The sequence below is a fragment of the Lethenteron reissneri genome, chromosome 42, assembly GCF_015708825.2.
Source record: "Lethenteron reissneri isolate LAM-NWPU_2019-01 chromosome 42, ASM1570882v1, whole genome shotgun sequence".
NCBI classification, from domain to species: domain Eukaryota; kingdom Metazoa; phylum Chordata; class Hyperoartia; order Petromyzontiformes; family Petromyzontidae; genus Lethenteron; species Lethenteron reissneri.
In genome coordinates, this window is record NC_083820.1 from 5,905,472 (window position 1) to 5,932,391 (window position 26,920).

Below are 26,920 nucleotides of genomic sequence, written 5' to 3' on the forward strand. Positions count from 1 at the left end.
ACGCTTCACAGATGTTTTACTAGGTATCCAACAAAAATAAAGCGATATATTTAAAGTTCAGCATTCTTTCAGATAATTAGATTTAGCCCCTAAACCCCATCTATAAATCCCTTCATGCGAGCATCTAATCGTATTCCCCCTCCGTTGCTCGACACAGTGTCAACTTGCGTGCTCTCTCCAAGTCTGGCCTCTACTCTGGAGACCCACGTGGTTCGGCCTGATAAGTCTTGTCCACCAGACAGAAACCTTCATTGGTGTCCTGCCCCTGGACTCCTGAAAGCCTAAAATATAATATACATGCTAAATTTCGATTTAAAGCTTTAGTGACTGCAGGGATTCATATTCTTGGTTCTTTCGGTAAAGTCACGTAGAATGGAAATAATAAAATAATAAAAATAAAACATAATAAAATAATTCTCACGACGTTTCGGCCACAACACAAGCAGCCGTCCTCAGGTGAAGAACAGGTCTGTCAGAAAGACAGCGTCTGAATTTCTGACAGACCTGTTCTTCACTTGAGGACGGCTGCTTGCATTGTGGCCGAAACGTGAGAATTATTTTATGTTTTATTTTTATTATTTTATTATTTCCATTCTACGTGACTTTACCGAAAGAACCAAGAAGAATATACATGCTCTTTGGTTATTTCGATAAAGTCACGTAGGTGAAAAATAAATAAAAGTAAATTAAATCACGACGTTTCGGATGCAACACAAGCGTCCGTCATCAGGTGGGAACAATCACAGCAAAACACAGTTGCTGAAATAGGCAAAAGAGCTGCGATTACCAGGGGGTTGGGGGCAAGGATATAGATGGTGGAGGAGAAAGGAGGCAAATGAGACATTGTTCAAATAAACCTACTATTAAAATTATAGACTGATAATTTCTTCGTCAGTGGGCAAATGTACAAAATCAGTAGGGGATCAAATACTTTATTCCCTCACTGTACATCTGAATGTGGTTTGGGTAACTCCTCTCCTCTTGGTTGCAATTTTATCACTCCATGTTGACTCTTTAGATTGGGTTATGTACAGGTCAAATCACTCAAGAGGCTATCCAATCTAATTACATTTTCTGCTCAGCAACACCAACTGTTTGTTATTTTCTCGTACATTTTACACATTTAGTTACAATCGTGCCAATGCACCATTTCCCCTCCGATTAGCAGTTGGCTAGGTACGGTGCAAAAGAAGTCCAACATCCATACAAGCATGGTGTCACGTGTTGTCAGTTGAGGTCAGTGCGAAAATATTTTGAATATATGCAAAATATACCAAATTTGAAGTAAAATTTGACATGTTAACTTAAAGTTCTATTATCTTTAGTTTTGAGGCAAAATCGTTCAATTGCCTTATTTTCATAAAGGAAATATATTATTTTGTGTACTTGTTACCCTTAAATAAATACAACGTATTTTTTTATTTCGTTTACCTAAAATTAACAAATCTACAATGTCATCATCAGTCATGGTCTATATACTGCTAAACATCTTTCCAAGCCATCATCATTCCTCATGGTCTGGTCCTGTGATGCAGAAATCCATTTTGCTTCCACACAAGAACTAATCTCATCGCTCATTTTTTCAAACAAAAGACAGGCTAAATATTACGAACAAAAAACAGATGAGTACAGTTTTGTAAAACGTATTCCAAAAACTTCACAAGGTAGAATATGTGCTTTATCATTGTCTGTTTCCCAGCGTATAATCTTTTTATAGACTCTTTGAATGTTTTGTGCCCATTTTCAATAGTGTACGAAATATTCAGATTTCCGGAGCAGATGGAGCTGCAGTTTCAAAGCCTGCCACCTCATACCTATAATCGCCACTCATACAAGTTTACAAAAAGATCACCACCATAGGAGGCCTGGGTTGCACTTGGAAAATTAAATGACAGACTGATGAAATAATGATGGATGGACTGATGGAGAGATGGATGAATAGATACACTTGTGGCCAGACACATGAATGAGGATAAAAACAACCTCGTGGATGGACAAACGGGAGGCAAACAGTTGGACAGACAAGTGAACAGACAGGTGGTCAGACAGATGGACAAACAGATTGACTGACAAATGGACAGGTGGTAGCATGGACAAAAGTTTAATCAAAACAGGTTGATCAAAGAGGCAGGAACAGACTTAAATCAATTGCAACAGCCATCATAGTCAAATTCACAACTAAGAATCAATTGCATTCGAGAACGTCGGAGATGCAAACAGCATCTTCACAGAGGAGAGGGAAAAGGAGCAGCAGGGCGGGGTTAGGGGCTGGACACCGCTGTTCAGAAGCGTAAGCGGTAACGGAAGCGAATATCGTGCGTTGGTTGCATGATGCCGAATCCGAATCGCGACGCGTTGATGTCTGGCTCTTTAGTGGCGGGGTCGCAGAACTCGATGTCGTAGTGGATCAGCATCAGCACAATGAACCTGAGCAGAGCCACGCACACACGTACGCACGCACATTGACGCACACACATTGACACACGCACATTGACGCACGCACATTGACGCGTGTGCAAAAACACGACGAACCCCCACATAAAGCTCAAGATTGTAGGGGTAACATAAATGTCGACTCGGGTTGCATCCCCTGAAGACCCTGCGTTAATCCGGCACTCATCACAAAAGGGGAACTCACTGTTTGATCTCGTTGGTGGCGAAGAACCGCCCGGGACAGATGGACACACCGGTACCCCAGGGCATTGTGGGGTGCCGGAGTTTGCGCCCAGACTTGAAGAAGTCCGTCTTCTTGGAGCCGTCCTCGTTCAGGAAGCGATCGAACTTAAACTCCTGCCGGGACGACACATCACAGACGAGCAGGTAATGGCAAGGCAGGACGAATGGTATGGGACCAATTGTCCTTTCAAGCTGAGTGGATGTAGAGAATAACCTAATGGGAAGCTAATTTTTCAGTATAAGGTTGAGACAAGCAGAGGTTCTCATTTTAAGCTGAGTGAGCTTATGGGAGGTACTGGGTCTCAAGACTTGCATGATCCTGCTTTGGTTTAGTGGAAACCACATTTAACAAATTCATTATTGAAATAGATCAGCAACCAAGTTGTCTACAACCAGATCACAATGAATGTAACCCTCAAATCTAAATATCTAACCAGGACTGAGTCTTTTGTACTGGGATACTTAGTTGTATTTTACGGAAAAATTTGTTCTAGGCTTGGGCCACAAGGTTGCAATACAGAATTGGATTCTTAAACAAATATGTGCAGAATTTTGAGCATGAGATTGTAGCAGGGAATTGGGATTTAAAGAATTAGAATCTTTACTTATCCTGGAGGAATCTGATCCCAATCCAGGGTATTTACAGTATCACTACAATATTGTTACTATGATTATTCACTGTACTGCCACGTAATTGGCCCTCTTGATCATTCCATCTGAAGAAGTGTTTTTATCCGGGTGGGCGGAGACCGGAGCACCTGCCCTGGCGTCTACGACAGACACGCACAGACAGCAGCCTCCCCCACCTCGGGATCCACGTAGACCTCGGGGTCCATGTGGGGGCTCAGGTGAGGGAACATGGCGACGCGATCGCCAGCGCGGAGCTTAGGCCCTGGCTCGCTGGCACCTGGAACCTGCAGCGTCATGTCCTGCTGGACGGAACGCATGAGGGTGGGAGCCGAGCGCAGGCGCAGCATCTCCTCAATGGCGCTGTCTGCATGGGGAAGAGGTGCAAGGGGGTAGGTGAAGCCACGCCACACTCATGTGGCATGCACGTTATGGTTGGGCGAGCAGGTGGGTGTACAGGTGCATGTGAGAAGTGGTAGAGCATTGGTTGATGCACTGTGCTACGAACCCGGTGATGAAAATTTGATTCTTGCTCACGGCCAACATCAGTGACACATATGTATGAACTTCTTTTGCATCGCACGTAGCCAGCCGTGCTAATTGGAGGTGCGAGGGAAGTACAACTAAACACAAAAAGCAGTTCTAAAGAAATGAGTTTTCAATCTAAATTCAAAAGTGCACAGCTCCAGTGGCTTCCTAATAACGGAAGAGCGTTTCTGGATTTAGCAGCATTTCGTTCCATGCAAACCGCATGTGCACCGCTCGCATGAAAACTGCAAGGTTACCGAGGCTCTCCAGACTTCACCGTGGTGTACAATTGTGTATCGTCAGCATATTGATGGAACTTGACGTCATGCAATGAGATGACATCGGCGAATGGAGAGACGTATGTTGAAAATAGGAAGGGCCCGTGGACAGACCCCTGTGGTACACCAATTAGGCACAGCATAGGCGATGACTGTTCATCGACCAGCTTGTAAATATTACTCAATCCACCCCAGTGCCGTACCCGATACACCGAACCTTGGCCTTAGCCACCCGATGATTAATTATCCGATGGACGTTGGTGTCGAAGGCAGCTTAGAGATCGAAGCCAAAAAACGCTGCAGCACACCGGTCATCCATGATCCTGTAGAGGTAATCAGTGATATCTATGGGACATTTTTTGCCAGTACCAAAAATAGATTTTACCCTTTCTGGCAATAAAATAGGTGTTAAGATGTTGAAACACCAAATAGATACCTTTTGCAAGGCATCAAGTCTGTATTAACCACACATACTTGTGGTAGAACATGCAAAAAAGTCTGATGATATATGCATTGTCTTTGAAATTGATTGGTCTACACCAGGCCTTGTCTCATCACTGTTTGACCAGAGAATGCCAAAAGGTGAACAGTACAATGTCAATGCAAGTATCGGCGCATTTATAGCTCGGGTTGAGCAGTTATATCTATGGGACATGTGATCTTTGGTTCAGACATCTCAATGCTGTAGAATTGGCATGCCGACTGCAATGGATTTAATTTGCCCATTGCAGCAATGTAGGGACGTAACTGCTTCAAACAAAGGCGCTATACAACCTTTGAAATCGTGCTCAGGTTTGAGATTGGGCGATATTTTGATGGGGCACTATTGCTCAAGCCAACCTTTTTCACAAGCGATGTTACCTGCGCCATTTTGAATCGGTATGGGAAACAACCCTCGCTGAACGAAAGATTTGCCAGGTGGACAATCAGCGGTGCAAGCACGTCCGAGCACGATTTGATAATCGGCGTGTGGATGTAGTCGAGCAACGATGCCTTATTTGGCAGACGTGCGATGAACGTCGACACCTCTGCTATTGACGTTGAAGCCAGGTTGATCAAACTCAGATGGCAGACTGGGAGAATGCATTGCCTTCAAGTTAGAGACTTCCATCTAGATCATCACTATTGTTTTAAATTTTGATTTAAAGCTTTGGTGACTGCAGGGATTCATATTCTTGGTTCTTTCGGTAAAGTCACGTAGAAAGGAAATAATAAAATAATATTAATATTAAACAATAAAAATTCTCACGACGTTTCGACGTCAAAACGTCGTGAGAATTTTTATTGTTTTATAGTTATATTATATTATTTTCCTTCTACGTGACTTTACCGAAAGAACCAAGAATATACATCACTATTGTCTTTCCGAAAAGCATCGTAAGTACTGTGCAGAGATCGGGTCGACTATTTGATGAGTGGCTGGAGTGCAAGTAAACCCTTCACGAGGCGCCACAGAGCATAGGAGATGCGAGCAGAGCTTAAAACGATCTGCGACACTCAGTAATGAGTCGGTTTGCAGATCTGCAGATGGCTCTGTAAGCAAGTCGGACATTCTCGAAACTAGTTTTCTTCCAAAGACGCTCTAGCCTCCTCCTCCGTCTACTTCACAGCGATCGCCTCCGGTGACAGTCAGTTCCTGCGCACTTTCCCCCCGAGACCGAGTCAGCCTTAAATAAGTACTTGGTGCAGTGTGAAAACATCAGCACTGGGGAAACAAAGGCGGCTGTCTGCGGTGCTGGCCACCAACCCACCCGTATACTGCGTTGGTCTTCATAGTTGCTCGCTAACAACACTTGCCACAACAATTTGTTAAACGCTATACGTCGGGATCTTTGTATTTGAGCAGGTGATTACACAGATGAGTGGGTGTGTGAGCAAGTGGGTGGACAGGTGGGCAAGCGAGTGTGAATAGGTAGGTAAGAGAGCGGGATGAGTGAGAGAGTGGGCAGGTGGGTAAGCCAGTGAGTGGGTGGGTGAGTAGGTGAGTAAGCGGGTGACTGGACACACCAAGCACGGGCGTGTTGACGAGCGCTTCGCGTGTCAGCAAGATCACTCGCTTCTCCGCGCCGTCGCTCTGCCCCGTCGCCTCCAGCAGCTGCTGCACCTCGGAGCGCACGGCCGCCATGGCGTCCGCGTGCCTCATCAGGTACGCCAGCATCCAGAATGATGCGGGGCCCGCGTTACCCTGGTCACACGGGGGACATTCAAGCCTGTGGTCTCTTTGCTGCACACCTGTAATCCAGCGCTTGTCAACAACATTTATCGTACCTGTTCGCATTGAGGGGGTCATCTCCTGCCTTGCCATACGACATTCTTATAATCGAGTCAAAAAATAAATGTTGGAGTAATATTTAACATAAGCGCCAATTAAATCATGGCTCTCGTGCCATTTCTCATATATATGAGGTGAGAGATCGAGCAGAATTCATGATAGCCCGAGAAGAAGTGCAAGTCTGTTATCCAGCACTGGAGGCGAGGGTTTGTGGATCACACACATGTTGCATGACGCCATTCCCATGGGTATCGAGGTACCACACCCCTGGCTTCCCAGGAGAAAGGGGCACAGCAAGTGTCGACTAATATCATCTGTTCCGGGTTCTCTGGTTTCCTCTCGCATGCATATACAATATTTTTTGGGGTGAAAACATCTTAAAATTAAAACTTATAATGTAGGACTTTGGTGAATAAGAGTCCTTAGACTCAGTGTGGCTTTCTGGCAACATACGTATTACATTATAATCAGATAAAAAAGAACATTGCTATTTATTGCTTAATGTTTTACATTTTATTTTTAACACGTGTTTCATATTGTCAGTGTCCGGAGTGTTGTACATCACCCCCACCCCCCCCCCCCCCCCCCACTTTGCACAAGGACCTGCTGCAGGGCTAATTCAGGGCCCTTACCTGAGACGCCCAGAGCATCATGAACAAGGAGCGATCGCGGGTCTCTTTGTCGGCTTGCAGCTCGGCAAGCGTTTCGTCGCGGCCCAAGATCCAGGGGCTGACGTGCTCACGCACACGCAGCAGCGATACCGTCAAGAGCTCCCAGAACCACGACTTGAGTCGGTCTACTTCCTTCCTCTGGGCTGAGCCGTGGTAAAAGCGGGGGAGAGGGGGCGCAGAGGAAGAGGGTCTTGGTAAAAACACGCAGCTCATGGATAAGTGAGCAGAGAGACAAGAGGGCTGTCGAGCAGGTGAGCGGGTGGGTGGTTGAGTAAGTCAGTGGGTGGGTAGACAAGTGGGTGCGTGAGTGGGTGGATAAGTGAGTGGGTAATTAGGTGTGTGCTTGGGCGAGCAAGTAGATATGTTGGGGGGTGAGCGGGTGCGAAAGTTGGAGGGTAGGTGGGTGAGTGGGTGAGCGGGGGACCAAGTGTGTGAGCAAGTGGGCAGGTGATTGAGTGGCTGGGTAAGTGGGCGGGTGAGTGAGCAGCTGGGTGACGATATGAGTGGGTGGCTGGGCAGTTACAGTTATTTCTAATGGGCCACATGAGACAGAACAAAGGAGAAGCTGCAAACTGATAGCACACACGGGACAAATGGAGAGTCAATTTTCGGGTCGAAATCTCTGTAGGCCTGTGGTACTATCCTCAACGCTGACTGTTGGGGTTTAACTTGACACAGGTGTAGTGGTGATACGCGCTGGGATTAGGGATCGTATGCCAGCGCGTAATGATTGGCTGTGTATGTGGTGACACGCGCTGACGGTGGAGGATCAGGGGTCAGCGCGGGGTCGTGGGTTACGGGGTACTGATTGGCTGTGGGCCGGTGACGCGCTGAGAGGGAGTGACCGGGTGGCAGCGCGGTGTGATTGGTGGAGTAGTGTTAACACGCGCTGGGGAAAACGGATCGTAGAGAGAGTGCGTCGTGATTGGTTCACTAAGGAGCGATGCTCACGTCGACGTTCGCATCAGCTCCGTCTCTCGTGAGCAGGGGCTATAAAAGGGGATGCACACAGGCGTAAGGGCAGTATGTAACCAGCGAAGAATGAAGACGGGGATGAAGACATAGGGCCCTGCGGTACCTAGTCCCGCTGTCCTAACGGGACCGGGACTCTGTGTAACCCAGAGGCGAGTGTATTGTGTGTAGCCATAGGCATAGAGTCTACACGAGCCGAATGCATTGTGTGTAGCCAGAGGCATAGGGTCTACACGAGTCAAGTGTGTTGTGTGTAGCCAGAGGCATAGAGTCTACACGAGTCAAGTGTATTGTGTGTAGCCAGAAGCATAGAGTCTACACGAGTTAAGTGGAGTGTATAGTCCAAAGGATAGAGACCACCCGTTGTATTGCGACACGTCAAGATTTAATAAAAGTGTGTTACCCGTCAAGAAGTTCCTGCCGTCAATTCAAATACTTCAACTGGCGTCAGAAGTGAAACGGTCTTCCAAGCATGGATACAAGGAAGACCCGTCGGACCCACGGGATTGACCGCGGGGACAACCTCGACGACTCGGGCCAGCTGGCATCGGGGGGTGAGGACGAGGAATTGCCCACGCTGCAGGATCCGCCGACGGCGCCGGACGAGCGACGGGGGACCGACGCCGTGCTCCGCGAGGCGCACTCCCGTCTGGCGGAGCTGCTGCTCGCCGCCGCGTCCATCCTGGCGGAGATCAGCTCGTCGGGAGGAGCGGGGACGGCGGCGGACGTTCTACAGGGTCGCCCCGCAGATTCCCGCCAAAATGACTTGGCGATTCCCGCCATTTCATCTGCGCCGACTTTTGGCGGGAACGGCCATCACCACGTGGCAGCGGTTCTCCAAGCGCGCCCGCTTACGTCACCAACGCGCGCTGCGGACCGCCATCAAACACCCGCCACTGGGGCCGCCATCTTACACACCAACGGGGCGGCGGAGAGGAAGCGCGAGGAGGAGGACGACTTCATCTTTCAACAGCGCCTTCCCACGTTGTCAGCCTTCAAGGCGGAAGGCGGGGACTGGGGCCAATTTCAGCGCAGGTTTTTGGCGCATCAGGAGATGTCCGCCTGGTCCGACGCTACGGCACTGCGGGCACTGCCTGCCATGCTGGACGACAACGCGCTCGCGGCCTTCAAGTCCGCACGCAGGTCGGACCGCTCCACGCTCAAGGATGCGCTGGCTCTCATGGCCAAGGTCTATGGTCCTCCCTCGGCGTGTCGCCATCATTTTTATGCAAGACGGAAGGCGGACACGGAGACCGTGCTCGCCTATCGCACGGCGTTGCTGGCTCTCGCCGACGCCGCGTTCCCTCGTATGGACGAGGAGGGCCAAGATGCGATGGTTTTGGAGCAACTGCTCAAGTTGGCGCAGGACCTGGGGGTCCCCATCAACACGGCCGACGAGACCGATATTTCTTCCTTACGGGTCGCTACGAGCATACAAGCGCACGAGGTCCTTCAACGTAAACAGGGGGTCGTCTGCAACGCTGCCGTGGCCTCAGCTCCGGGCCCGGTAGTCACCGTGCCCCAAGTCGTCAGCCCACGAGAGGAGGCGTTCATCGCGGGACGACCGGGGGACTGGAGGTCGGGGGGTCGTTCGCCTCTGCGATCGGCCCGCAAGCTGGAGCAACCGAGATCTCCGACGACTGTCATCACGTGTTATAACTGCGGCCTCCGGGGCCACGTGGCCTCCGGTTGCCGCGCCCCACGTCAGCGCGCCATGGGACCTCGGCTGGACGACGAACAAGGCCCCAAGTCATCCCTGCAAACCCCGGCAAGTCGCGGCACCTCACATGCTCGGCCCGCATACTCGACACGCATGGGCCGTCGCGTTGCGGCGGAGGAGAGCCGAGTAGGGTTCGGGGATTCGGTTCGGCGAGGGGGGTTCGGCCGGGACCGGGGAGACATTAAATGGTCGGAGTTGGGGCACAGAATAGTGGCTGCCTCAGCGGGTTCATCCGTCGTTACGGGATCTATTGATGGGGTCGAGGTCAGGGTGTTAGTGGACACGGGGGCATCGGCGACTATTATATCGGACCTCATTTATAACATTCTCCCTGTACAATGTCGTCCGCTTCTTCCGGTGGATGTGCCATTTTACGCCGCTAACGGGGGATCGTTGGGCATTATCGGTCAGATTAGGGCGTCCATTTGCATTGGAGATATCAAATTGTCGGGACCCGTTTTCGTTTCGTCCTCCCTGGCGGTTCCTTGTCTATTGGGCACTGATTTTTTGGCAAAAATGCCCATCAAAATTCTCATTGATCAGCGTTGCATTGAACTACCATCGGGTCGCCGTATTTCATTTTTGACGAGCCCTACTGAAATTCGGACGGCGTGCGCTACGATACAAGCGTTAGCGACACAGACCGTGCACGTGCCCCCGGGTTCACAAATGTTAATTCCCCTCCGGTTGCGGAAACCATGGGTGAGGGAGGCCTCGGAACAAGGCATGCTTTTGGGTCCTTCTAATAGGGCTGTTGGAGGTCTCGATTTGTCGGTGGCTCACACTTTGGTTGGGGCTGACAGGGATCCGTTTGTGATGGTTTTAAACGCTGGGTCGCGGCCGGCCGTCATTCAGCAGGGCACCGTGCTAGCTCACGCGGCGCGGGTCCCTGCGGAAGAGCGGCTGGTTGCGCAGGCTGATCCGAGCCCCACGCAAAACGTAAAACCGAAGGAGGACCTCGAATGGGTCGATTCGCTGTGCGCGGACTCTGACGATTTGTCAGCGGTACAGTTGGGTGCGCTGCGCGGGTTGCTGATTGAATTTTCGGATGTCTTCAGTAAACATAAGTATGACATTGGGTGCACGGACCTGCTACGCCACCACATTGAAACGGGCGATGCGGCACCGGTCAGGCTAAATCCCTTCCGACTGAGTCCTGCTGAGAAGGAACATGTTCAGTCGGCCGTTAACGATATGCTAGAAGCCGACATTATTTCGCCTTCTTCCAGTCCTTGGGGAGCACCTATTGTGCTCGTTAAAAAGCAGGACGGGTCCTTGCGATTTTGCGTCGATTTCCGTCGCCTGAATAAGATCTCTGTGGCCGACGCGTATCCGCTCCCCAGGATGGACGAGTCCCTCGACGCATTGTCTAGTGCGCGATACTTTTCGACTCTTGATTTATTATCCGGATTCTGGCAGTTGCCACTCGACGAAGAGTCTAAGCCTAAGACTGCATTTCGGACTCCAGGGGGCCTGTTTCAGTTTAACCGGTTACCCATGAGACTTCACTCCTCTCCTGCGACGTTTCAGCGCCTTATGGAGTTGGTTTTGTCGGGCTTGCAATGGGATACGTGCCTGATTTACCTTGACGATGTCATTGTTTTCAGTAAAACGTTTGAAGAACACCTCCAGCGATTGAGAGGGGTGTTCTTGCGAATGCGATCGGCTAAATTAAAGTTTAAACCAGCCAAATGCCACCTTTTTCGTAAATCCGTTAGATACTTGGGTCACATTGTCGACTCTTCGGGGATTTCTACCGATCCTGCGAAGACGGACTGTGTCAGTTCGTGGCCGACGCCCACGTCAGTTTCGGACGTGCGCAGTTTCATCGGTTTTGCTTCGTATTATCGCCGATTCGTTGAGCACTTCGCCACCATTGCAAAACCCTTGCACGCTCTAACGGCGAAAGGAGTGAAGTTCCGATGGGGACCGGAGGAGGAGGCTGCATTCTGCTCCCTCCGGGACGCCTTGGTAGGGGCCCCACCCTTGCGTTATCCGGACTTTGCGAGTCCCTTCTTGCTAGACACGGACGCTAGCAACACGGGCATTGGGGGGGTGCTGTCCCAAGTCGTTGGAGGGGTCGAACGGGTGGTCGCCTATGGTAGCAGGGTGTTGTCGCCGGCAGAGCAGCGCTACTGCGTCACCCGTCGCGAGCTGCTTGCCATTGTTTTTTTCGTACAACAATTCAGACCATATCTCTATGGTCGTCACTTTACGGTCCGGACGGACCACGCGGCGCTCCAGTATTCATTGCGGGTCGCCCAGCCCTCGGGCCAATTGTCGCGGTGGTTGGAAGTCCTCCAGGACTATCAGTTCACGACTACATACCGTAAGGGGTTGCGACACACAAATGCCGATGCCCTGTCGCGGTTGTTGCCTTGTCACAAATGTGCGTGCTTATCGGGATCGGCGCGCTGTAAACCGCCAGTTACGGAAGGTATGGAGGCGTTGGTTGCGACCGCGGGCACACCAATTGGGGATGTTCCCGCTACCCCAGGGGGTCAGGACTCGCTGCTCTCACTGTCGCTGATTGAGTGGGGCCGTCTCCAAATGGCGGACAGCTCCCTGCTAGCATTGCGCCACAGGACGGGGGGTTCCGAAGGTGACCATGAACGAACTGGCTCCTACGTGCTTAAGCAAGGCCTGTTAATGAGATGGGACAGTTTGTCCCGGCGGCACGCGATTGTGGTGCCTTCTGCTGTGAGGGGGAAGGTTGTCTTGGCCGCACACGAACGCCTCTTGCATTTGGGAGTTAACAAAACGCTTGCCCTGCTTCAGCGTGACTATTATTGGCCGGGAATGGGGAGTGACGTGGTGAATATTCTGAAGGGTTGTGTTGAGTGCGCCAGACGGAAACCACCGCCCGTGGCAGCTAATCCACCGCTGCAATCTATTCAGGTCTCGCGCACTAACGAGCTCGTTGCACTCGATATTCTGGGGCCTTTTCCAGTCACGCCTAGGGGTAATAAGTACCTGTTGGTGGGGGTCGAATATTTTACCCGGTGGCCTATGGCGTGGCCACTCGCCAACCAGTCGGCGGCGGCTGTGACGGACGCCTTTGTCCAGGGCTACGTCCTGGACAAGGGGGCTCCCGAACGCTTGCTGACCGACCAAGGGAAAATTTTTTCGAGTAAATTACTGCAAGAGGTGTGCGACCTGTTGGGTACTAAGAAGGTGCGTACCTCCCCGTACCACCCGCAGACGGACAGGATGGTGGAGAGGCTCCACAGGACATTGACTTCTATGCTGTGCCAGCAGGTGTGTGAGGCACATGTTGATTGGGACCTGCAGGTCCCTGGGGTCCTCGCCGCGTATAGAATGGCCCCCCATGCAGCTACGGGATTTTCCCCGTTTTATCTGATGTACGGTCAGGAAGCCGACCCGCCCATGGAAACGCAGCTGGGCCTGCCCGCACCACGAACTAATTCGAAATTGGCAGAGCATATTAAATTTAATATTCATAAGCTGACAGAGGCAAGGGAGGCCGCACGGCTTAATTCGCGGGCTCGCCAAATTGCAAACGAGCGGTTGCGTGCACGGAAGGTGTCCGTGCACAACTGGGAACCAGGTGACAGGGCCTGGCTGCATTGCCCTCAGGCACCTTTGGCTACGTCGCCTAAATTGTTGAAGCCATGGCGGGGACCCGTGGAGGTCGTGCGGGTTGCACGCCCCCAGTGCGTTCAGATAAAATGGGGAAAACGCCGTTGGTACGTCCACCCCTCCCGACTGAAACCGTTCTCGCCTCCATATGGCCTCCCCTTGTGTCGTGAGGGCCGAGCATGTGACGTGACCGACGACCCTAAGGGGGAAATGTCTTTGCCTGATCCTCACATGTCTCCGCCTGATCCGCTCCCAGGTGTCTCGGAACTGACAGCTGCCGACCACCGGCGGCCGGATCTTCGCGGCGGGGCCGGTCCTTCCAGGCCCGATCCGCGCCGTCTAGAGCTGCCGGAGCCACCGGACGGTCGCCAGCGTCCCGTCCCATACGACGGACCGGCCAGACGGACTCGCGCTAGGTCGCGCTACTTTTTATGACCTACCACGTGAGGAGTCGAGGCAGCCGGAGCGCCTCGTCACTGCGTTTAGTCACAGAGACACTTGGCGCGTTCGTTTTCTGGTGTTCGCTTTTATTGTGTTGTTCGTCGGGCTATATATTGCTTCTTATTTAAGTGTTGTGTTGTTGTTGTTGCGTTACGGGGCACACTGGGGGGTGGAGTTTCTTTATTACTGCGTTGACGTTAGGTTGTGTTGTTGGTTAACAGCCGGGCCGGCTGCAAGCTATGTGGGAAAGGGTGATGTAGTGGTGATACGCGCTGGGATTAGGGATCGTATGCCAGCGCGTAATGATTGGCTGTGTATGTGGTGACACGCGCTGACGGTGGAGGATCAGGGGTCAGCGCGGGGTCGTGGGTTACGGGGTACTGATTGGCTGTGGGCCGGTGACGCGCTGAGAGGGAGTGACCGGGTGGCAGCGCGGTGTGATTGGTGGAGTAGTGTTAACACGCGCTGGGGAAAACGGATCGTAGAGAGAGTGCGTCGTGATTGGTTCACTAAGGAGCGATGCTCACGTCGACGTTCGCATCAGCTCCGTCTCTCGTGAGCAGGGGCTATAAAAGGGGATGCACACAGGCGTAAGGGCAGTATGTAACCAGCGAAGAATGAAGACGGGGATGAAGACATAGGGCCCTGCGGTACCTAGTCCCGCTGTCCTAACGGGACCGGGACTCTGTGTAACCCAGAGGCGAGTGTATTGTGTGTAGCCATAGGCATAGAGTCTACACGAGCCGAATGCATTGTGTGTAGCCAGAGGCATAGGGTCTACACGAGTCAAGTGTGTTGTGTGTAGCCAGAGGCATAGAGTCTACACGAGTCAAGTGTATTGTGTGTAGCCAGAAGCATAGAGTCTACACGAGTTAAGTGGAGTGTATAGTCCAAAGGATAGAGACCACCCGTTGTATTGCGACACGTCAAGATTTAATAAAAGTGTGTTACCCGTCAAGAAGTTCCTGCCGTCAATTCAAATACTTCACAGGTAAAACCCACTGGGAAAAAAATGCTCATTTTCGATGGTGACCTGATTATAGAAACCTGATTAAATCAAAAGATACTTGAGAGACGTATTGTGAACGTTGTGTCATACCGGGCCAGAGCGTGGACGAGGTAATGGTGGGGAACAGCTGATCGTACTTGCGGAACTCCTTGAACACCTCCAGAGAGCACGTGCTCTGCACAGCCGACCCGCCTGGGTCCTGGCCAAACAGAGTCAGGTAGCCGGCCCTATGCGCAGCACCGACAGTGGTTACTCAATGATGATGATGATAATGGCAACGATGATGATGATGACTATGCCGACGTTAAAGAATGTCAACGATGATGACAACAATCACGAGGGCAATAATAAGAGCGCCGAGCATGATGCCGATGGTGATGATGTGAAGAAACGCAATGTAAATAGCGCAAAAATTCCAAAAGGGGGGCAGGAGATTGGGGCGGAGCTTGTCGCGGCGCACCTGAACACGATGTTGTAGCAGAAGTCAAAAAGGCCGGACTCGTGCCACTTGGTGTCCCTGTGCCCTCCGCACCCCCTGTGTCTATTCCCCTCATCAGATGAACCTGGCCCCATGAGCAGGTGCAGCTGGTGCATCATTGCATCCGTCAGGCCCACTAGCCCTTCGCCCTGCAGGTGGCTGTGAGGTCACACACACACACGTCCATGCATGTGTGAACAAACACAGATATGTATATTTGGCCATGAGTTTCACTTAAACTCAGGTCACTTCACTAACCACTATATTACCGCTCCCCACATGAACACAATCACACATATACATGTTAATTAAACATGTTGGGTGTTAGATGTAATCCTCTTTCAGTGATTCCAATCAGATGCCCAGCATCTTATTGTGTGTAGCGGACACTCCCCACCAACACGCCGAGACAAGAAAAGGTTCCAGTCTGTTTGTTCCACCTCTATTACATATAGCTCCCACTTTCATACACAGCTCTCTCCTCACGTCCCTTCTCCAACTTGCCATTTTATCTCCACGGTCTTCTCTCCCATTACCTCCCCCTGGCCTCATCCCTGTCCCTCAGTTCCAGCCGTAAAATCACAGTCACATCTCCCACCACCAATCACAGATCATGATACCAGGGGGTTACTCCCAGTCAAGTAGATGCAGGGATTGACATCGACATGGTAGGGAGAAGGGAATGCTGATGTGGGGACCGTTATGGAGGATCGTTACATGTGTAATAAAGGACTCGATCACTGTGTCTATCTTCGTTGTCCTTTATTCGGGTTCTTTACACTTGTCCCACACGGCTCTCTCTCAGAGACTCCCCCGCTTGGCAGCCCGATGCTGCCGTCGCTCCCGTAGCCTCTCGCTCCACTCTGATGCAGCTCCGCTGCTGATCTCCTCGTGCCGGCCTCCGGCTGCCCTCACTGCAGCCTTAACCGGCTCCCCGTTCCTCCCTGCTCGGTCACCGCTGGCCTACGGTGCCGAGTCTTATCCTGTGTGTGTGGCGATCTCGCCACCCTCCAACCTCCGCCCTGCGTGGCCTCACTCTATCTCTGTCCCCAACTCTCTCTCTTCTCTTCCGGTTTCTCCCCCTTAAGACTTGATCCCTCTCTCCCACGTGACCTAACTCCTCCCCCCGTGACGTCACATCCGCGAGGCCGTTTACGCCCGCATTACACATGTGAAAGTTTCCAAGGCAATTTGAACAAAGTCGCTCTGTGACGTGGACCCTATGCTAAACAGAAATTCACACAGAACCATTGTTGCTCACAAGCTGGGCAGGAATATGTCGCCAGTAAACTCGTTGCACTGGTTGAGTTCAGGGGGAAAGGTGGCCTGAATAAAATATATGTAAATTGGGGTGTAAAAAATACCTTCGTACAATCGGGGTAAATGTGTTGTCTGTGTTTATTGTTTCTTAAGTAATCTGGTTAGGAGGTGGCCGGATGGCTCAAAGCTCAGAGTGCCGAACTGGACCCACTAAGCACGTGGGGTTTGAATACAGGTTTTATAGGTCAGGGGTTCCCAAACGTTCCCAAGTCACAACCTGCCCGCGAAGCCATATCATTTTCCAGGGCCCATGAAACAGTGAGACGGCTGGTACACCGCTAAGTCAGAGGAGGCAAGTACAGATACAAACTCTTGCCAAGAAACAGGGTAATCTTTACACATTCTGGAATCATGTTGGAAAAAAAAGGTGTCTTAGAGGAGTCCACATTTGGATGGTGTTACTACGTAGCTCACCGTGTGATGAAGGATTTGTGCAGACACTTGCTCACACACATGGACACTAAACAGAAACTCCACGCGGAAAGTCACCCGAGTTTGGAATCGAACCAAGGCTCTTCTTGCTGGGACTCATGAGTGTTACCACCGCGCGCCACTCTGTGCCCACAGGTACAAGATCGAGAGTGAGCTGTCACTCGAGGTGCCGCACCGGATGTCGATGGCGCCGTTGGGCTTGCGGTACTCGACTTTGTAGTTAACGCTGAAGACATCTGAAATGAGCTCGCACGCATATTTCATGAAGTCCAGCGTGGAGCGTGGCTCCCGCCCCACGGCCGTCATATCGTGCGGGTCCAGTATGAACGTGAAGTACCTCCCGCCCAAACACACCTGCAGTGGCACAGGGGGCAGACACACAAGGACAATGAACGCCTACGCAGGTTGCTGAAATGAGTTGCTGCTAGTGAGCACACGTGAAGGTCGGACAGAAGTTCGAGCAGCTGGCAACTGGCCGCAGCGTGTGGCACTGTGCGCCGTTAAAGCGGGCGTCCACATTTTTAACAAGAATCGCGATGCGCAGTGAGATGCGGCATCAAGAACAAAGATTGCTTCGATCTCGATCAGCCCAAATAGCATTTAATGTGACAAGCGTTGTGTCTCCCGTATTGATATGTGAAGCCACGTGAAGCAAAATCTGAATATTTATATATCTTTATTTAGACTGGAGGAATCAATGAACATTAAGACCCAGCAAAACAGCTGACGATATCATCATCAAACCAAGGGCCAGGAGGTTGATGCCCTAAAGAATAAAACGTTTAATCGTATACGTTATGAGTCAGAAACATGGGCATTGACAAAGTGTAATATATACGCTGAAGAGGCTGCAAAAAACGCTTGAGAGAGGTGCATATATGTGGAGAGGTGTTATTCTGCACTCCCCATGTTGTCAGCGGGTAGCGTCACTATTGGGTCAACAGGGGGCGGAAGAGTGGCTACGCCTATGTTAAGGGGCTATGGCAAAAGGGGCCAACGGTGATCTCTGGGATAACAGATCCTGGGACACAATCCACAAATCCTGGGTGGGGGGATTGGGGGATGACGCCACCCTTCCAGGACCTGGTGGAAGGTTCTGGAAGAAAGGCGGGGCTGGGGCAGAGCAAGCCCCGGGCCGGTATATAAGTCGGACCTCTGAACAATAGAGGGGCAGTCTCCTCCACTCCGAAGACCGAAGACCTGGGCTGAAGCTAGGACCCTGGACCCCAAGCTCCGCTGTCCTTCTAAGGACCGGAGCTCAGTGAGGTCAGTGGTCAGGACCCGACGACCCGGGCACGGTCGGGTCAGCATAGCCTCCCCTAGGGCCCCAGCCGGAGGTTGGGGAATTAGCAGGGTCCCCAGTGTTAGGGCAGTGTAGCCCGGAGACTGTACCTCCCCAGTGTTAGGTCAGTGTAGCCCGGAGGCCATACCTCCCCAGGTATTGGGTAAAGGGACCGCTACCCCTTTGTGTTAGGGACCCTGTAGATAAGAGTAATAAATATCGTGTTGCCTCAACTAGTGTATCCCCTGGTTTCTGACCCACTACAACTGGCGTCAGAAAAAATTGAGCATGTCAAATTGGCTGTTGACGACATGCTGGCCGCGGATATTATCTCCCCATCGACCAGCCCTTGTGCTCATTAAAAAGCATGACGGCTCTTTACGGTTCTGCGTGGATTTTCGCCGTTTATATAAAATTTCTATGGCTGACACTTATCTGCTCCCGCGTATAGATGAATCATTGGATGCGCTGGTGGGAGCTCATTATTTCTCCACACTGGACCTTTTGTCGGGGTTTTTGCAACTTCCCCTTGACGACACGTCGAAACCAAAAACGGCCTCTCCTCTCGGACCCAGCAATGTTCCAGCGACTCATGGAGCTGGTCCTCGCTGGGCTCCAGTGGAATTCGTGTCTAATTTACTTAGACGATGTCATCGTCTTCAGCCGCATGTTCAATGAACACCTCGATCGATTGTGGGCTGTCTTCCTGAAAATACGTGCTGCAAACTTAAAATTCAAGCCACAGAAGTGCCACCTTTTGCAGGAGTCGGTACGGTATCTGGGGTATATCGTCAGTCGCTCGGGCATCTCCACCGATCCTGAAAAACCAGGAGTGTCCGCTCATGGCCAACTCCCACCACGGTGGGGGAGGTCTGTAGCTTCATTGGTTTTGCCTCTTACTATCGTCGGTTCGTCACTGATTTCGTGTCAATCGCTAAGCCCCTTCATGCCCTGACGGCGAAGGGCATGGGATTTCACTGGGGTGAGGCTGAGCAGTCTGCGTTCGACCCGCTGTGCAATGCCCTGGTGAAAGCACCTCCATTGAGCTACCCCGATTTTTCCAGACCCTTCCTTCTGGACACTGATGCCAGTAACACCGGTATATGTGGAGTGCTCTCCCAGGTTGTTGATGGCATCGAACGAGATTGTTGCAAACGGCAGCAGGGTGTTGTCCTCTGCGGAACAACGCTACTGCGTGACTCTTTGCGAGTTATTGGCTATTGTTTTTTTAATTCAACAACATCGGCCGTATCTATATGGGCGCCACTTCACAGTATGATCCAATCACTCGGCGTTACAGTATGCCTTGCGTGTTGACCAGCCATCGGGTCAACTGTCACGGTGGCTCAAGATCCTCCAAGATTTCAATTTCACTGTCACTTACCGCAAGGGTACCCGCCACACCAACGCCGATGCTCTGTCACGCCTCCCTCCTGCGACAAGTGAGCATGTTTTCTGGGGTCGGGTCGCTGCAAACCCCCTGTCGCTGCCTCAGTTCCACCGCTGGTGGCGGCTACGGACGAGTCTGCCCGTGACCTGGACCACGGGGTTGATCCCCCTGACCCGGCTGGTCGTGATGACCTGTTGGGTCTGACCACGGCCGAATGGGGTCACCATCAATTGGAAGACGCGTCCCTTCTTGCCTTGCGGCGCCACGTGGGTAACTCGGCTGTGGTTGGGGAAAGACATGCGCCTCTTGTCTTGCGGAAGGGTCCCCTCATGCAGTGGGACAGTGACTCGTGCCGCCACAGGATTGTTGTGCCCTCTGCCTTGCGGGGTAGAGCTGTTTGGGCAGCACATGAGCGCCTGTTGCACCTTGGTGTTCAAAAAACCCTCGGATTGCTCCAACTCCATTTCTTCTGGCCTGGCATGCTGCGTGATGTGTCCGACCTCCTTAAAGGCTACACGCAGTGCGCACGGTGGAAGCCACCGGCTAGGCCATCCTGCCCGCCGTTATAATCTATCATGGTGTCTCGTTTCAATGAGTTGGTGGCTTTAGATATTTTGGGGCCCTTTCCTACCACTCCTAGGGGTAACACGTACCTGCTGGTTGGGGTGGAATATCTCAAGCGTTGGCCCATGGCCTGGCCCCTCCCCAACCAGTCGACGGCAGCCGTTGCTGAGGCCTTTGTCCATGACTACGTCATAGACAAAGGTGCTCCGGAACGGCTGTTGACCGACCAAGGGAAATAATTTCTCGAGCATCTTGTTGTGTGATGTCTGTGCGCTGCTGGGAACAAAAAAAGTCCGTACTTCCCCATACCATCCGCAAACTGATGGTATGGTGGTGCTTCTCCACAGGACATTATCGTCAATTTTGTGCCACTAAGTTAGCGACTCCCAGCTCGATTGGGACCTTCAGATTTCCGGGGTCTTGGCCACATATCGATTGGCTCCTCACGCCGCCACCGGGTTTTCGCCATTTTTCTTGATGTATGGTCAAGACGCCGACCCCCCGGTGGATGTTCGGCTACGCGTTGACTCGCTTTCGTCAAAATCTAAAATCTCGGACCACTTTCAGTTCAACATCAGGAGATTGGCTGAGGCGCGGGAGGCCTCCATTGTCAATTCAGGTTCCCGGCAGAAAGCTAATGAGCGGCTGTGTAACCCCAAGTCGGCCACGCACGCGTGGACCGCAGGGGATGGCTTCACTGCCTCCAGGTGCCCTTGTCCACGTCACCTAAATTGCCTAAGCCCTGGAGGTGCCCCTTTGACATTGTCCAGGTCATCCGTCCCTAATGCGTCAAGGTTAAATGGGGTAGACAGTGCTGGTTCGTGCACCCCTCACGTTTAAAGCCTTTCGTTGCGCCGTACACTCCCATGCCGCGTACACACCGCAGGGGCTGAACTTGTGACGTGTCCGACGAGCCAGTGATGCCTAACCCTCAGATGGATCATGCCGGTGCCCTTCCAGGTGATTGACGGGCCGGGCCCGTCCGCGCCTGCCAACGAACGGCCACACAGTCCTGCCTGACGTGCCCTCCAGGGAGCCCGTCTTGCCCTCACCACCTCCTCGGGTCCCTGTTCCCTACGACAGGCCAGCTAGGCACACATGCTCAAAGACTTTGCGCTTCTCCTAAGGTCGCTCTGTATTCCCCATGCACTCACACCACTTGACTCACCTGCTTCGGGACCACTGGGTTGCCTTGTACTGTGCCGATTGGCGTGCCATGTCGCGAGACGGTTGGTTCTTGCCACGGGCAGGCTGTGTTCATCGTGGGGGAGGGTAATGTAGAGGTGTTATTCTGCACTCCCCATGTTGTCAACGGGTAGAGTCACTATTGGGTCAACACGGGGCGGAAGAGTGGCTACGCCTATGTTAAGGGGTTATGGAAAAAGGGATCAACGGTGATCTCTGGGATAACGGATCCTGAGGACACAATCCACAAACCCCGGGTGGGGGGATTGGGGGATGACGCCACCCTTCCAGGACCTGGTGGAAGGTTCTGGAAGGAAGGCGGGGCCAGGGCGGAGCAAGCCCCAAACCGGTATATAAGTTGTACCTCTGAACAATAGAGGGGCAGTCTCCTCCACTCCTAAGACCGAAGACCTGGGCTGAAGCTAGGACCCTGGACCCCAAGCTCCACCGTCCTTCTAAGGGCCGGAGCTCAGTGAGGCCAGTGGTCAGGACCCGACGACCCGGGCACGGTCGGGTCAGCATAGCCTCCCCTAGGGCCCCAGCTGGAGGTCGGGTAATTAATAGGGTCCCCAGTGTTAGGGCAGTGTAGCCCGGAGACCGTACCTCCCCAGTGTTAGGGCAGTGTAGCCCGGAGGCCATACCTCCCCAGGTATCGGGTAAAGGGGCTGCTACCCCTTTGTGTTAGGGACCCTGTAGATAAGAGTAATACATATCGTGTTGCCTTAACTAGTGTCTGACCCACTACACTTGGATTTACACTTAGAGACAAAAAGAGGGACATGTGAATGAGAGGACATGTGCAAGTTAGAGATATCAAATTGACTGCTAAGAAAATGTTGTAATTGTTGTGCAGTAGAAAGGATGCTGAAGTCGGTCGTGTAGGGGCTGACGCCAAACTGTTTATTCAGGGCTTACACCGACTCTGGGGGAAGGGGTTAACACAACAGTTCTTAACTAATCTCCCCAGGGGAAGGGTACTGGGAGTTCCCTACACCCTGCCAGGCTATCAGGCTCTTTGCATAGCACTGACTGAGGGTTCAGCCAACTCGGTCAGCCGGGTAAAGCAGCCCTTTAGCCTGGGTCTCTACCCTCTATCCCGGAGCCCCCTACTCCCCTAACGCTCAATCCTCTGACTCACGGTGAAGACCCCGTCCACATCACGGGTCTTCCCTCAAATACCCCGGGGGGGCATGACGTGATTTTTCTTGACAGCATTCCCCCCGAGGCGAGTGTGACCTGACTTCAGCACTCCACTCCTCAACATAACTATGCAAATCTGAAAGCCAAACTTTTGTACTTTTGTAACCTCAGCCTAGGAAAGTGTATATTATGGAGATGTTAAAGGTTACCTACCCCCACTATGATTGCCACCTGTCCTGGTTTTTCAAGGATATTCTCTTCATCACACAGATGCCTGAGGAGATCTGCAAGTCTTCCTGTGACATTAAACTCCCTGTTTGTGTAAATAGCATAATAATACAGCACTCACTACAATGCAATTGCATGTTGATCTGCCCTATTTCGTTATTGTGCGAGATAGTCTGCTTCCCATCATATAACCCGTTTATTTGTACCACGTTTATTTTTTCCCACTGTCCCCACTGCTGCTGCTGACCGTGAAGGTGTCTCCGTGCTTGCGCTGCATGCGCTGCAGGAAGGCGTACGCGTTTCTCCGGAACTCGATGGCGTGGCCCAGCCATGGGATGAGGCCTTTATCAAGGGGAGGCTCTCCTGGGCGCCTGGGAACACAGAGGGCATTGATGGGTGGGGAAGGGGGTGTCGACCTTGAGGTGGGGGGGCATGTGGGCACTGAGTAGGTGGGAATGGCACAAGGCCAGGAAATGAAGGGAGGGGGCCGGAGAAAGAGTTTGGGCTTTAGGGACAGGAGGAATGGTGTGTTACCAGTAAAATGTCCCAGTTGGCCACGGTTCCTACTAGTTTGGTGAGGTGTGTATTGTGCTGAGGGATGATATCCTGTCAGCGAGCCTTCAACACTTGACGTGGCCTCAAAGTGCACCTGGCCTGGCACAGGCGCCGTGGTGACGTCGCTGTACCTTAGTGGCGAATGGCAGGTATTGGTCTGATTTGTTGAGATGTAGCAAAGTGTATAATGGTATGGTGAGGTTTGATACAATATGCAGTGGTGTGGTTTGGTTAGTAATGGTCAGGTATGGTGAAGTGTGATGAGTGTGTAATGGCAAAGTGTTTATTGGTGTGGAGTGGTGAGTAACCGTGAGGAGCAATGAGGTGTGGCGATTGAGTCGTGGTGAAGCGCGGATCAGTGTGGTAAGTAGTGGTGCGGTGTGGTGAGGCTCACTCACCTGATTCTCCGTGTGACGAACAGGACAACACCGATGATGGCAATGACGAGGAACCCCACGACCCAGGAGGACGCGAATAGCACTGAGATGGCCATTTGTATCACCTCTACACAACAACGCAAAACTGTACAATACAACACAATGATATAACACAATACGGGGAGTGACATGGCCCAGCGGTAGTGCATTTGCAGCTTGTTGCAGAGGTTCATGGTTTGAGTCTCCCGGCCACCCTGGTTAATACTGCAGTTGTACTGTCCTTAAATACACACCGTCTCCTTCACGGTGGATATTAAAGAGCCTGTAGTATTTATTATAAAAGCCCTGCGTTCCGCTTGTCCGTCAACTAAATTATAAAAAAAAAAAACTTTCAGTAGCCCTGAATCAACAAGTTATATAAAGTCCCTCCGTCCCCCCAGATGTGGGCGTAAAAAGATGATCCAACGGGTTTCCAAAAATTGTTGACCCCCTCTTAATTTTTTTTGTAGGCATATATACATACAATCGAGTCGGTAGCATCTACTGTCTCTATTGTAAGTCAGTAGTATCTGCACGCATGGGAGGGAGGGAGGGGAAGAAGAGGGCATTTGGAGTGGGGGGGGTTGACGAGCAGGCGCGAAGCGTTGAGAAACCCTCCGCAGGAGTTAATAATTTCTAGTTATTTGAAAAAGCGTAGGCCTCATTTTTCCGCATCATGATACAAATCTTCCAAATTTGAAAAATTACTTAGTCCTTTATGCAGTAATACCTCGATATGCGAATATTCGAGATAACACGTTTCAGTAAAACGAACTTTGGATTTATGACCATTATATATTAATGGTAAAATTTCAAGTAAAATTACTGATACACTCACATTATTAATACAATTATCCCATCTACGGTTCTATCAAATTATAGAGATGGGGCATTGAATATTTGTTTATATTCGTCTCGACCAATCAGCGCGCAGCAACGCACTACGTGACAGGAGCTATGGTGTTTGGTGGACAATGCAAGCTTGTGACTGCAATTGAGACGACACTTGTGAGTGTGAATATATTTAAAAGTAAAGTAGAGTTTACGTCAGTTTTTAATTTGAATACTGTACAGTATAAAATAAATTATTTTTAATATAAACGATATTTTTTTACAATATGACTGATAAGTTATTATGTGTTTATCGTGTGAAATGGTAAGTTATGAAGGCTGGGAACGCATCGATATGCAAACGAAGCTCCAGGAACGCATCTATTTCGTATATTAAGGGTTTAACGTACAATTATACAATGCAAACAACGATATAACACTGCCAGCACAACATGATACATCACATGACCAGCCATTAATGATTAAATATGTACTTTATTTGTTTTTATTAGTCACTTAGCCTTTCTATACTCTGCACTCCTATCGGTTTTTGAATTTTGTTGTTGTAACTTTTTGATCCGCCCCTACTGAAGATATGTGAAAAATAGCTTTGTAGCTCATCGGATTCTTCCAGTCTCAATAAAGTGTCTGATTACTGCCCACTTACAACTCGATACACCATAAGATTGTACATCATCATCCTGGTCAATCCCTTGCTGGATGAACGCCTTCCTAAGCCCTTGGCCATTGCTCACGATTCCGCGATGCAGTAACCCACGTAGCAGCTGCATAACGACTTGAAACAAATAGGTGACGTTTCAGGCAATGGTTCTTCATTACACATACATTTACGACAATGATACCAATATTTCAGTGATGGTGAGTGAATATGATGTGATGATAATGTTATGATGATGGCTATATTGGCTGTTTAAGGCAATGTCAGCTTTCATGACTATGTCAGTGATGATGATATCAGTGATGGTGACGATATTCGTGAATACGATCATGGGTGTAGAATTCTTCTTACCTTAAGTCACGACAGTTTTAATGCGCAAAGTCACGTCAATAAGAGCAATGGCTCAAACTTCAAAGCGTACACAGCTACTGAGAAACTCAAACGGGCGCGCACGAACCAAACGCTCGCAACAACAACAAAAACGACGACGAACCCACCCACCGATGCGGCGTTGATTGATCCCGTTGCACAACTAGAGCGAGCTTTATCCAATTCGCATGCGGCGACAGCTGATACGCCACAAGCGCACCGCACGCACGACCAATCCCCCTTCCACACACAGAGCAGTGTTGGGGTGGGGGGAGGACAAACGGATGGGCGGTCGTAAACTCACCGTGCCACGGACTTCTCGCTCGGGATCGTTAATTCCAGAAAAACAAATTCGATTCCCGGTTCACTTTACAGGGAAGTTTCACGATCGGTTCTAAATGTTGGAATGGAAATGGCACAGTTTTTTTTTTTATTACACACTTTTATTGAAATCGCCCTGTTGTCTGTTAGGTCTTTCAAATCTTTGACGCTTAATATCTTCGGATCTGATAAATGGGGGTTTCCCATTTTTTCTGGCAACAAAACAGGTGTTAAGATGTTAAACCACCAAACTTAAACCTTTTGCAAGGAATCATGTCTGCATTAACCACAATGCTTGTGGTCAGAATGCAAATGTAATGGGTTCCGGAGACACTTGTAGAGGTAACTTCTTTATTACAATCCAACACTCCAACAGTCCTGATAATCTGTTACAGCCTAGGTACACAGCCTAGGTACACAGCCTAGATACACTACTCTGGCTACGCTCTGGAACTCGCCTCACAAGGTCGTAGAGCCGGGAGTTCCAGAGTCTCACCACTGGCCTTCACAACATCCCAGGGTCCTGAGATGGCTGGTCTTGGGTCTTGAGCTACAACTGTCCCTGATCGGCCGGGGAGCTGCCCTTTTATGCCTCGTCCCCAACGAGGGGTGGGGTTGCATGCGCCCCCAGATATCCCACAGAGCACACACAGCCCCCCCCGTTGGTGGCGCCAAGGGGCTTAACTGGCTGGGGTGCCTGGGATCCCAGCGCCTGGCGCCGACGGCTTATCTGCCTAGGGTCCCAGAGCCCCCAGCAGCCCCTCCCCTCTTATGTCACTATACAAACAAAAATATACTCTGATAATATATGTATTGTCCTTGAAACTGATTGGTCTACACCAGAGACAGCTTTCTTTTGAGCCTCGTCTCAAACGGTGTTAGAAAAGAGGACGCCAAAAGGCATTGTGGTTAATGCAGACATGATTCCTTGTAAAA

General features: G+C 51.0%; 1 protein-coding gene across 6 annotated transcripts; it reads right to left on the reverse strand.

The window, feature by feature from the left end:
* Positions 1-1,960: 1,960 nt before the first annotated feature.
* On the reverse strand, positions 1,961-26,126 carry LOC133353068 (7-alpha-hydroxycholest-4-en-3-one 12-alpha-hydroxylase-like). Of its 6 annotated transcripts, none has more exons than XM_061569172.1 (11): positions 25,968-26,126; positions 23,767-23,872; positions 23,061-23,184; positions 17,200-17,378; positions 15,255-15,431; positions 14,885-15,021; positions 7,014-7,195; positions 6,117-6,294; positions 3,483-3,670; positions 2,639-2,790; positions 1,961-2,427 (listed from the first exon to the last, which is right to left on the reverse strand). In XM_061569172.1, the coding sequence occupies exons 2-11, from the start codon at positions 23,859-23,861 to the stop codon at positions 2,283-2,285; spliced, it is 1,557 nt and encodes a 518-aa protein (XP_061425156.1). In that variant the 5' UTR covers positions 23,862-23,872; positions 25,968-26,126; the 3' UTR covers positions 1,961-2,282. The 6 variants fall into 6 exon arrangements, with proteins under 6 accessions (XP_061425156.1, XP_061425155.1, XP_061425154.1 ...); XM_061569171.1 differs by lacking the exon at positions 25,968-26,126 and adding an exon at positions 25,646-25,961; XM_061569170.1 differs by having other exon boundaries at positions 1,962-2,427; positions 23,767-23,890.
* Between the last annotated feature and the right edge of the window lie 794 nt (positions 26,127-26,920).